At 32.6% G+C, this 13,355-nt stretch overlaps 1 protein-coding gene across 1 annotated transcript; it reads right to left on the bottom strand.

Moving 5' to 3' along the window:
- Positions 1-7,497: 7,497 nt before the first annotated feature.
- On the bottom strand, positions 7,498-9,518 carry LOC127812607 (alcohol acyltransferase 16-like). Its single transcript, XM_052353043.1, has 2 exons — positions 8,950-9,518; positions 7,498-8,582 (listed from the first exon to the last, which is right to left on the bottom strand). Exons 1-2 carry the CDS (start codon positions 9,391-9,393, stop codon positions 7,647-7,649), a joined length of 1,380 nt encoding a protein of 459 aa, XP_052209003.1. The 5' UTR covers positions 9,394-9,518; the 3' UTR covers positions 7,498-7,646.
- Positions 9,519-13,355: the final 3,837 nt, after the last annotated feature.

Genomic DNA, 13,355 nt, shown 5'->3' with positions numbered 1-13,355 from the left:
TCTTCCTTCCATATCTCATATAGAATAGCATGAGACTCATCAACCTTTATCTTTAGCATCTCATACTAAACAAGGAGAAAGACGATGTGCTAATCTTTATAAGTTACTATTATTCACAATAGGAACTCTATAGTTAGGAACTTCTTTATAGCATAATGAACCATGGATTTATCGTTACTCATATCCTTAACTCTTAAGGATAGTATTCATTCCTTATTATACTAATAGATATAAGTTTTTAATTCAAACCATATTGCAATTTAAATTAAAACATAAACTTGTTATTTTATTGATAATTAAATAATTACAAGATCAACTTTCTTTGTGTCACTAAGAACTAGTCTTAAAGACTCATATCTAACACTATATGCTCAACAAATGCATCTACAATATCACCATTTGTAGTTGTCACACATAATTTATCATATCCTAATCTCTCTTAATTAAAGTGTAATGCTGGACATCACCACCTCTAATCCATCCATCGCAAATGTCCAAGTGGTTTCCATAACCCAATTCTCTAACACGTGTTTGCAATTCAAAAAATGAAAGCTTATTTGGTTCCACAATGTCTATATTTTGAAAGCCCCTAACATAACTCTTCATGCCATAATCAATTACAAAAGCTCCCCATGGTTCCATCTTAATCTTACAACTTCTTCAGCCATGTGCAATCATTTTTCATAATGTTTAAATAAAACAATAAACAAAAATAAATTTAATTAGAGACCAACAACACAATCAATAAAATCTAATAAATTATTACCCAAAATCGTCAATATATGCTAACCAACATCAAAACTGATGTATAACAAAAACTCAAGAGAAACTCAAAACAATAATGAACAAAAAAGAACTTGGTTTTCCTTTTGTGAAACATAGAGATCCTCAAACAAAGAGATACACATAGAGAGAGATTTTTCTAATTAAGTATCATTCAATTAATTTGCTGGCACCAATTTTATCTTCATTTCATCGGTGCCAGTGAACAACTCAAAACAAAGTAATAAGAGATTCATCAAAAATAAGACCAAGAAATAGCAAAAAAATGAAAATGATTTAAGATAAATCATAACCTTTTATGCTGAATCGATAGTGGCACCAAGAAATTAGGAATCAATGGGGGCAAGGTTGTGACGATTTGATGCCTGTTGGTTTTGTGTTTCCTAATGAGGCCCAAGACTGTGATGATTTTTCGGGTGGGTTTTATCTTCATAGGTTTTGGCCTGGGATTGAAGAACCCAAGTCCGTCACCACTTTTAGACAGCCCATTTTAGAAATCGGGCCACAAGCCCACTCCCCACTTTAGAGGAGAAATGGGCCTTAGCCCATTTGCTCAAGTGGGGGGAAGCCCACTGTTCTGAACCTAAAAGCCCATTATCTCTTAAGCCCTAAGCCCACATATAGAAGGCCTATTTTGTGCGGCCCATTCCCTGTTGTTTCTTTCCTTCGGCCGAACCCTAGCCTCTCTCTCTCTCTCTCATTTCCTTGCTTGGCTGATTGCTCCCTTTGTGGTTTCCTTTTACGGTTGATCTCTGATGGCTTTGTTTCCATGTTGGTCTAATGCTTCTTTCCATGTTGAGAGACAACATCTGTCCTTGTTGATCTTGGCCGATTTGCTGGTGTCGCATGCCCTATTTAGGGGGTTTCGATCATCTATTCTCGGTAAGTATTTCTCTTTGGCTTTGTGCTTTCTAACCTCTATCTTTGTGACTGATCTACCTTCTGTGGTAACCTACTGTGTGTGGCTTTGATCGATTGGGTGAGAGAGAGCTTCGTTTATGTTCGGCCGAGAGGTGTTGGGGCTTTCGAGGTTTTTCGATTTGAGGGCTGGTTTGAGGGTTTCGTTGTGGCTTGTGATTCCTATTCGTTGGCGTTACCAAAGTGGTGAATGTACTCACAGATCTGAGCCTTGAATCGATCTTATACAAGAAGTTTTTACTTCGTGCTTATCTTCTTGTTGCTGTTATTGATACTTTGTGTATTGTTCTTTACATTCGATTAGATCTGGTTCGATGTTATTGCACTAACCCTACTGTTTTGTAGAGATTTTCTGCAACAACGCCAATAGTGAGCAATCAAAGTTCTCAATTGATGGTGACACCAAGTGCCTAGCACTAAACACCAACCACTAAAGACTGAGCAACTTGGCAGTTTACCTGTTCAACCAATTGGAGTTGTGAATCGACATTGGAGCTAAGCTTTGAGCATCAAGAGTACCTATAGCAAGCAATCGGACGGATGAATGAATATGATGATAAGGGTTCGTAGGGGGCAACCTCGCCGACAGACGAATACAACAAGGGTGAAGGAGAAAACTGCATTCTAGAACTTATGTTTAGGGTTTTACAAGGCGCATGTAACTCACGTACACCCAATTATAAGAGATGAGATATGTGATTATAGCAAAATTAAAAATTCAAGAACATAATAAGAAAGAAAAGTTAGAAGGCATATTTTTCCTTGCTCAATAATACATGATAAATCCACAATACATGATAAATCCACAAGTATAAATTTCTCCCTCCATACGTTATTCCCTCTTCAATGCATGACGTGATGCAGACAAACCATCCAAAAAACTACAACTTTTAATCATGGCAGTCTAGCTAGGAGTTTTACGAATCATAAATCTTTTTAAGGCTGCAAACCTTAAGATTTAGGCGCTGTTTACATGTAAAAAATAATTTTTATTTTTTATTTTTATTTTTATTTTTAGTTTTTGTTTTTTTCTTTTTTAAAAAAAATTAAAAATAAAAAATACGTTTTTTTTGGTTCAATATTAAACCGGTTTTAATTTTCAAAAAAACAAGAAAACATGTTCAAAATCAAGAAATTTTCTACTTGGGGACATTATCTAAAAATAAATTAACTTTGATTTATTCTTAATTTTTTATTCTTTTGTCCATTTTTCAGAACCAATTATTGTATTTTTATTAACTGAATAATAATTTTAATTGGTTCTAAATTGAGTGTCTAAAAAAATTATGACAAGGTTTGATTGTCGCTCTTCATGAATTAGGTGTTTTTCATGAATTAGATAAACAGACACATTTATCTAATCATATTTTTGCATTAACTATGAACAATCGTGTTGGGTTCTAACATTGACTGACCATATCTCACAATCGAAAAAGCTTCAATTAATGTGTGGAACTCATGCATATGAACTGATCAATGCGTGAGAACAGAGAAAGACAGTAAAATCATATTGAAGGAACGAAATGTGGACATGGGATTTTCCCTAGAAACACACAAGGAATACATTATCTTGATAGGAAGTGGATAGGAAATGTGGACGTGGGATTTTCCCTAGAAACAAACAAGGAATACAAACAAGGACATGGATAGGAAGTGGATAGGAAATGTGGACATGGGATAAGGACATGGATAGGAAGTGGATAGGAAATGTGGACATGGGATTTTCCCTAGAAACAAACAACGATCGAACACATTTCCTATCCTCTTTCGTGGCTACATGCAGTGTCTCGATATCCCCATTCACGTCTCTATCATATTATCTTAAACATAAATCAAAATCTATTTTTTTTACCTAAATTATTCTTTTTAGTTATTAAATACTGAAATAGTTACACTTTTTGGAAACATATGTTTCTTCCTCAACAAATTTTCATTTACAAACTCTTTTTTCTTTTTTTACTTATCAGGCATCATCATCAATCACTCAATCTCCACATCCCCATTTTTTAAACTTTTTAAAAATTCTTAATTATAGATAAAAAATTAAACCAAAGTTGAAAACAATACTCTTTAGTGAAAATATCATATAAAAAGTGCCTTATAAAATACTATTTTAAGACACAATTTAAAAAATACCCTAATAAAATAATTCTAATGAGACACAACAATAAAGTGCCCTAATAGAAAAATCTAATAGGACATAACTTTTGAAGTACTCCAATAAAATAATTTTAATAAGACACAATAATAAAGTATCATAATAGAAATACCTAATAGGGCATAATTTTTGAAGTGTCTCAATAATAATTTTAATGAGAAACAACAATGAAATGTTCTAATAGAAAAATCTAATAACTAGAGTAGAATTGTCCTGTTAGCACAAAGTTTTGGACTCAATAATTATATTTTTAAATAAATATTAATTTGATGCAATAATTTAAATTATTTTATTATCATAATTTAGGTTATTACCACAAATTCATAATTTAAATTATTTTATCAGTTATGATAATCTTAAATTATTTTATTTTTATCAATCAAATAATTATTAATATTATTTTCATAAATTATTTTTATTTTTTATTTAACAAATAAATATTTCTACAAAAAAATTTAAAAAAACAAAAATTGATGGCGGGAGATACCCCGTCTCTTTCCCTTGGCCAAATCCCCAAACCTCCATTGCCTTCATCTTCCTCTCAGATACATTCGCCTTCATCGTCAACCTATTATTGCTGCTCGCCAGTCGTCGTTTACAGAAGCACTATTCTATTCAGGTATGTATTGTTTTCCAGTCTATTATTCGAGCCATTCTTTTGTTTGGCTTTTTTTTTCTTCTAATTTTAAATTTTACAGTTAAAAAAAAAAAGAAAAAGGGATATTAAAAAAATTATTTTTAATTAGAAAACAAGTAAGCATTAAGTTCTCAAAAAAAATGGTAGTGGTGGGGTCTGGGTATTGGTCTGTGGGCGTTAGGATGTTCTGGAAAATGGTGTTTATAGGTTTTCTCTCTATCTTTCTCATAGTTAGGTCACATTGGCTTGCATTCGGGTCTTAAGTGGCTGTAAACTTGGGTTAGGATTCCTTCAAAACGCTTTGTCTTCAAATTCATATAACACACACACACACACACACACACACACATATATATAGATATCAAAGATCTTGGTTTGTGTATGTTAACAGGTCATGGACATTTGGATAACATGTTTTAACATTCTAGTGTAAGACATTACTTTTACCGATATGGATACCTCGCCTCTGAAATAGAAGGCATGTGGGAATGGCTGATTACATCTAACCGTTCTTGAAATTGTGGGAGCCTTATGCAGCGTCACTACATTTTAGGGATGTATTTGTTATTAAATAAAAAATTTCAAGGAAATGAGATTTACTTTGGGTGTTGGGGTGCTGCTTTGAGGCTTGGGTGGTGCCTCCTGGGTTATAGGGTTGGCGGGCGCGGGGGTTGTGGTATAATGGTGGGGAAAGGGTGGGGTGTTATGGGTGATGTTGGTATTTGGTTGCGTTGTAATTGTTTTGGTATTTAGAACAATCATAATGTGTGTGTGTGTGTGTATAAATATTGGTTGTTTTAGTTTTCATAATGCTCTTATGGATGTTGTAACATCCTGTGTTTGACTATGCACCTAACAGAGAAGAAAAAACAATTTGAGAACTGTGAAGATAATATCAAATTTGAGGGCTCAAATGAAAGGGTATTTACACCATTTTAAGAAATGTTGCAGGTCAAACTAAGGAGGTTATATGAAGTTAACTTTTATAAATTTTGAACATAATTTGCTCAAGGAATTTTGGATTCAATATAAAATGTTCCTGAAAGAGTTCATGAAGACCAATGGAAAGAGTTGGTAACTTTTTGCAATTCTGATGCATAGAAGGTGTGTGTAAAGTTATACTTTAACTTGTGGGTTTTTCTTCACCAACTTCAACTCGCGAGCCAATTTAGGTAATTCTTCTTACTATTTCTTCTTCACTGTAGTAGTTATGCACATATATTGTTTAGATTACCAATTTGTTGGGTTCACCTATGGTTTACTTTAGTTTTATTAAGATGTTAAACTTGCATTACCCATTGTAATTTTGTTGATAGGTTCAAAATAGAATTTGCTTGAAAAGTATAAACGACCCAACTCAAATTGTAGCAAAGGGAATTGTCCGAAATATTGATCCATCCTCACATGTTGGTGGATCACGATTAGGGCCTAATTGGTGTGACATACACATTCAAGTGGCAGTGGAGTGGGATGAAAATTTGATAAAAAGATATGGAATATTGAAACCATTGGAGACGCCTTCTTAGCATATGTTGCTTGGTCATTGTCATTGGTACAATTATACTTTTATATTGTTGATTTCATCTTTCTTGGCAAAACTTTCTTTCTATTTTACTAAGATATTTTTACTTTCTTTGTGTAGGTTGAACATGATGAAAGTGATTAGAGTTTAATAGACCATGGAGATTAGTTTTTTTTTTTTGTTATAATGGATGACAAATGATGGTAATTATTACATTTATGAACTTTTGGAGTAATTCTTTTTCTGACAAATCAATCTTGAATACATTATTGCATGTTTAATGGCTATTGACTTTGATTAGATTATGTACCAACTAATACTTTATGGTTTATTTTGATTATGTATATATTATGATATAGTTCACTATTTTAATGTAAAGTTATTTTGGACGATGTTTGAATTCATGAAATGTCTTGGGTTTGTAGTTCGAGTAACTGGAAAATGTGGAGAATTTTGTGGTTATGGATTGTTTGATTTGTCATTAAGATGTATGGGATATAATTACAAAATTACAGGTTTTATCATATTTTCAAAATGCATTTTGATTCATGAAGTGTATTGGTTTTGTTTATGTATATGTGAAGTGATTTTATTATAGGGTTTGGATTACTAAATTAGTTGAAGAGATTTGTGATATGTTAGTTGATATTAGGTTTTAGTATTCAAAAATTTGTTCATCACCTCTACCTCTCTTGGGAAAAAAAAAAGTTTAAACTTTGGGGCATTTTTAAATTTCATTTAATTATATACTTAAATTTATAGTTGTTTTCAAACATTTTTAAACGTCATTACATGTAAATTAAGAGAAATATCTTGGTGGATTTACATAGTATTTGTGAGTGTCTCAACTTTTGGGGCATGATTACATGCAGCACTTTTGTTAGCGCCTTAATAGCTAAAATGCCCTAATAAATTATATATTGAGACATTTTTAAATACCTCTTAATTACAAAATTGTTATAATATGTCAATGAGACCACAGAGAAAGAGAATGATAGAGTTGAGAAACTTTTATAAATTGTATTATATTTAATTATTTTTTTAAAATTTTATTATTTATTTTTATTTAGTAAATCATGATCCATAAATAATAAATCATACGTTTAATTTTTTTTGAATACATTAAGAAATTTATGTTTTTTTATATTAAATAACTATTTTTTATATTAAATATTATATTTACAAAATGATCTCTATATTTTTTTTTATTTTCACAATTTCTTGCATTTTCATTTTTTACTTTTTTTAAAAATGTCATATACCTGATTTCCGTTTCATGCCTTATTCATTTTTCGTTTCCATATCTGACCTTGTCCTATCATGAAGTATTGCACCACAAATTTACACTTATTCTTTCGTATTATCAAATTTTGAATTATTTCTTCTTCTAAAGGCAACATTGTCCTTAAACAAGAATTTTAAAATTTTGTTAACATTGTGTCAAGTGCTTGAGTTCTTAAAATTTCTACAATGGCAATGTCAACAAGAGAATTGAACAGAATAAATATTACAAGTTTCATCATACTGTTAAATGAAAATACCTAATTAATAAACTAACACTGAACTTGCACGCAGATAAAGAAAGACACATGCATCTAGAAAATTCAAATTAATATTCAACAATTACTTTAGAGCATGGATGCAAATCTTGCTGGGATGTGATCGTTCACATCTCTCAAAGCATCCTTGGTCATCTTCTTCAGCTCATCTTCGAACCTCTGCATGGCCGACCCCGGCAAGCATATCGCCGTTAGAATCCCATCCCCTCTTTCATTGTCCCTGAAACTCGAGAAGAAGCTTATTAGAGAGACGGCCTCAGCCGGCCCGCCGTACACCGGCTTCCCCCACCCAAAGTCGACTTTGTCGAATCCCAGTTGAGCCGTATTAGAAATAATAAAGTTCCCTTTCCTTGTATACAACGGTCTTCCCCTAGTCACCATAAGATCAGCCACTGACATGAAATACTCGCCATCAATCGCTTGGCTCCTCGTCTTCTTCACCAGCTCCACGACATATTCCAGTGGGTATTTTGAAACCGTTTCGGCCTTCGAAACCGACGCTGGATAGACAAAAACGTTGCCGTAGTATCCATCTGGTATATCTAGCCCAGCCTTGCCACGACCATTGATAATGGATGAAATTCGAACGCTCTCATTCGGGCCAATGCCGAGCGCAATTGTGCGGCATTTCCAGATACAAGCTGTAATTATCTCGAACCTAGTGCATCTCGTTCGTTTCTGCGGGGGAAGATGGCTCCGAAGGGCTCCTATCTCTTTAGTACCAAAGAAGAAACATCGATTGATCATAGTTTCATTCCCATCACCGTTGGATTGGTCTTCAAGGTCGAGCTCTGGCCCGTATTCGTTGTGCAAGCAAGTGACCCGAGGAGGGTTTCTCGAACATAAAACCTCCCTTTGCCAAACGGGAGTAACAGAAGGGAAGCCTGCTTTGCCTTGAGCAAACTCGGCAATGGCGTTCAGGAACTGGATTAGCCCAGAGCCGTCACTCATGGTGTGGTTCATGCCAACTGCAAAGGCGAAGCCACCGCATTGGAAACGAGTCACCTATGCGTTGATCACAATCCAAATTAATTAGTATTGTTTCATTAATTAGTTTGTAACTTTGTGCCAATATATTTGGTCCGAATTAACCCAACACTCTTAAGATTCTGGGTTCAATTCAGACTAAGAACCATTAATATTCTATTAGTTTATCAAGCAAATCTTAGGATGCTAATATGGCCGTGAATCCGTTAAAACGACCAATTCAAGCTTCCATTGATTGTTCCAACCAATGTAAGGCGTTTGTTGGCATCGTTTTGACCAAGCCCTTTTATTAAACGCAGAATTTCAACGAATATATTATTGCTCTTTTATCTCAATGTACCTAATCTTTATAAATACGCTATTAGTCTTCATATTCAAAAAATACCTGAATGAGAAGGAGAGGGCAACCGATGATTCCATCGGAGCCGGGAACATCTTGCAGAAGCTTCGCCAAGTACGGAAACCCCAGCTGAAGCGGGTCGCTGACCTGCTCGAGCTCGATATCGGCGTCCGCCTCTACGAACAAAGCCCCTTCGCCGGTGCAGGCCACCATGAGTTTCCGGTTGCTGGCTTCAATAAGCCTGCCGGCGAACGGGTAGTAGAAAACCAGGGCCTCGGCGAGTGCTGCTTCGATGATCTTGGCGGGATCCTCTCCATCCTTGGAAGGATTTTTTCTATAAAACATTGTCACAGGAACTTGAAACCGGAGGCCCTGCTGGTCGTCAATGTCGGAGAGTGGGTTGAGTTCACAAGGCGTCTGCTTAGCCGGCGCAACCAGTCGTGGCTCTTGCCTTCTCACGGTGAAAGTAAGAGACGATGAAGACGACATTTTCCAGGAAAATGCTTCTTAATTAAACTTGCAAGGGAGAAAAAAACAGATTACATGAATCCTATACTACTTTGGAGTTGTCAATTGCATATTCCCCATAATATATATATATATATATACGTAGAGAGAGAGAGAGAGAGAGAGAGAGAGAGAGAGAGAGAGAGAGAAGTTCAACTAAAATAAATAAACTAAAAATTAGCAGGACTTGAGTTGTTGGGTCACTTGGTCGCATCCTTTTCATGTGTGAGTGAGGTTAGTTATACACATAATAATAATCTAATGCCTTCCCCTCTGTAATTTAATAGTTGATGTGATTGAACATCCCATAATTCATTTAGACGAAATAGCCAAATTTACAGGAATTCTAACTTTTCAATTAAATTACACAATATGAAAGTTTAATTTCATATTGTGTAATGTACTTGAAAATAGCAAAATTTTCAATTACATGAATTTTAACTTTTTTTTTGTACATAAATTCTATAATATAAAATTAATTACATTATATATATAGGTGAGCAACCGACGAATAACTATCGTCAAACAGACATTCTCACGATTAAAATCTACTATTAGAAATATCAAGTCAAAAAAGTTAACATATACAAAAAATGGACCAAATTTAATCGTTAGATTTTCATTAATATATCTGATTTTTAATTTTCGATCAGAATTGAAAAACTCACTAGCAGTTGCCATCAATTACCATGGTTAGTTATTTCTGATGATCAGAGGCAACCACTCGACACCCTTATCCCCATCGACCAACATATCCAAGAACTAGCAGAATCCAACAGTTGTATTTCTGTAAATCTAAATTTAAACTTTTGATCAAACCTAACACACGTATAAACACATTGACAGTCACTACCGGCCATCGTGGTTGATGGTTAGGGGCAATTGCTCACTCTCAATTGTCAAAACACTTAATAGGTCGATGAATACAAGTGAAGTTAGACTCTCTTTGATAGTATGAAAATTTCATGAAAAATGTCACATTCGAATAATTGAATTTTATTTTTGTTATTTGAAAAATTTCATGAAAAACTTTAGGTAGACTTAATAACTATATTTTTCATAGAATTGAATTTTATGATACAACATTAATGCATATTTTAGCTTATTTTCTATTAAAATTTTCATTTAGGATGAGGTAATTTTTGTTTCTCATGTGAGTTAAAACATATTTTTTTTTCTAACTAAATACAAACGGGCTTAGATTCTTAAATTGGAGGACCAGACTTGACACTTGTCATGTCTGGTTCCCCACGTTTACAATGAGGAAAATGACTCAAATTAATTAAAAGCTTGTCTCTTGATAATATATTTGATGTTTCCAGGAAAATGCTTCTTTTAAACTTGCAACGGAGAAAAAAAAACAGATTCCATGAATCCTCTACTACTTTAGAGTTGTGAATTGCATATTCCCCATAATATATATATACATATATATATATATCTAGAGAGAGAGAGAGAGAGAGAGAGAGAGAGAGAGAAGTCCACCTAAAGTTTTATCAAATTATCCATTAAGATTATACTTAGGTTTCATGAGGTACCCTAAAGTTTATAAAATTGTTGAAATTTCTTAACAAACATTTGACCGAAGGGTGATTAGTGTAATTTTTAATATATAAGAATAGATATTGTAATTTAATAAACTATTATTGATGCTAAATGTAATTTACTTTTATTATAATGATTTCACACTTATAAAGGGTCACAGTGGCATTCAAGATATAGTTTGACTGTTGGGCTCAGATTTTAAAAGTAGTAAAAAGTAGTAGTAGAGATTTTTGAGATATTAAAAAGATCCTTAGTTGAAATGATTGCAAGTAATTGTCCATACAAATAAATAAGTAATTAAAAATAAATTATATAAAATAATAATATTTAAATAAATAAATTAGTGACCTCAGATTTAATAGAAAAATTTGGAATAGGCTTGAAAATCTTTTTCTCCTCTTGTCTTGTGACTCTTGGTTGATGTGCAATAATAGTTCGAGAGTCTTAGATTGCTTGAATGTTAGCTTTAGAATGTTTGAGATCTTTTGGATATGGAATTTGTGCAATTTATTATATTACAAATGAATTTGAGGGTATTTATACGTATTTTTAAAAAATTAATGTTCACAACGATCAGATTATTATTCACAATGATCAAATCACTGTTCACTATTCAATGTAGCATTTTGAAAAATATATTTTTATATAAAAAAATTTATGCATATTACTTGAAAAATAATTTTAATGAAAAATAATAGTTTTGGTAATACATATGCTATACCAAAATATTTTATAAATTAATAAAAAATAATTAGATACAAAATATCATTTTTTTTAATTATCAAAACTTAATTAAAAATTAAGTAGAGCATGACCATACATGATCATAGATGCAAATGAAAAGTTATACAAATTACGTTTTTCAATACAAAAAATATCATCAAGTAAGAGTTTGGGTCACCTTAATGCATATGACAATATTTTTCTTTCTTTCTTGTCTATTATTCTCTATTTTTTCTCATTTGTTACGTTTGATTTTGTTGGTCATCCCTCAATTTACAAGAACTCTAGTTTTCCTCATAGCTAGAGAAGCTAATTAATATGAAAGATTTATGTTTTATTTTTGTTTTTGAAACTTTTATTTTTTTGAAATATAATTATATTCACATGAAAAAAAAAAAAAAAGAAAAAGAAAGAGGAAGAAATTGGCACGCAGCGAGTAGCTGCTTGCTGTGTTGAGGACTGTGGAGTCCCTTTCTTCGCAGAAAGTGACCTCACATCCTGCAGGCTGGCCACCTTTTTCATATATATATATATATATATTTTATACTTTATTATATATATTCTTTATATTTTTTTATATAAATGTGTGTGTATATATACATATTGCACATATATATAAATTTAAGTTATTTGACCGATTCGAGTGGTCAAATAAATAATTTTTAAATTAAAATCAAATTTAGTTTTTTAAATTTCTAAATAATTTAAAGTGTTAAGACACCTAATAATGCATGATAAATGCACAAGGATGAATTTCTCCCTCCATACGTCATTCCCTCTTCAATGCGTGATGTAAAATTTGACGTTGACGATGCACACAATATAAACCACTCAATCTAAGGGAATGTACAATATTTTCTGTGGCTCTCAGTCAAATGGTTGTTGGGGCCATTAATTTTTGTCATGTGACAGGCAGGTACAAATGTCTATTCACATGTTTATTGTATGAAGATAAGCAATGACCCAAAAATGCTTGATTTGGTAGAAGCTATTCACATGTTTATTGTATATTGTAATTTACACTTATATTAACCTCTTGAAGCCTGAACTGTTGCTCAAAGTCTTCAGCTGTTGTTAACTTATATATAACATATAAAAGCCATGCTATGTGGATGATAATTCTTTCCCAATTGCTTCCTTCATCCACAAATCTTGATCATTCAAAGATGGTGGTTGGTGATAATTTCCCTCTTGATCAATGCATGATGTAAAACATTCGACACTGACGATGCTCAATCTAAATGTACAATATTTGGCTCAGTCAAATAGTTCAACCATTAATTTTTGTCACGTGGCAGGCAGGTACAACTGCCTATCTATATATGGTTCAAATTAATTTAAAGGACCACATGACACGGGATTTGGGCGCTCTTTATATGTGATTTTTTTTTTTTTATCGTCAGTTTTTATTTTTGTTTTTGTTTTTGTAAAAAACTAAAGAAAAAAAATACCTTTATTGCTGTCAAATATAAACCAGTTTTAATCTTTAAAAACGAAAAAATGTATTTAAAATTAAGAAATTTTCTAGTTGAAAACATTAACTAAAAATAAACTAACATCGGTTTATTCTTAATTTTTATTTTTATCCATTAATTGTAATTTTATGAAGTAAATAATAATTCTAATGGATTCCAAATTGACTATCTGAAAAATTGTGACAAGGTTTGACCGTGGGT

Source organism: Diospyros lotus, chromosome 11 (assembly GCF_014633365.1).
Source record: "Diospyros lotus cultivar Yz01 chromosome 11, ASM1463336v1, whole genome shotgun sequence".
NCBI lineage: Eukaryota > Viridiplantae > Streptophyta > Magnoliopsida > Ericales > Ebenaceae > Diospyros > Diospyros lotus.
The sequence above is the reverse complement of the archived record's forward strand: the minus strand, read 5'-3'. Positions and strand labels throughout refer to the sequence as shown.

Bases quoted from the DNA above. Each gene is read 5' to 3' on its own strand.
- LOC127812607 (XM_052353043.1), bottom strand. From the start codon at position 9,393: ATGTCGTCTTCATCGTCTCTTACTTTCACCGTGAGAAGGCAAGAGCCA. The intron at 8,583-8,949 runs GTATTTTTTGAA...ATCAACGCATAG, and splicing joins GCCCTCTCCTTCTCATTCAG to GTGACTCGTTTCCAATGCGG.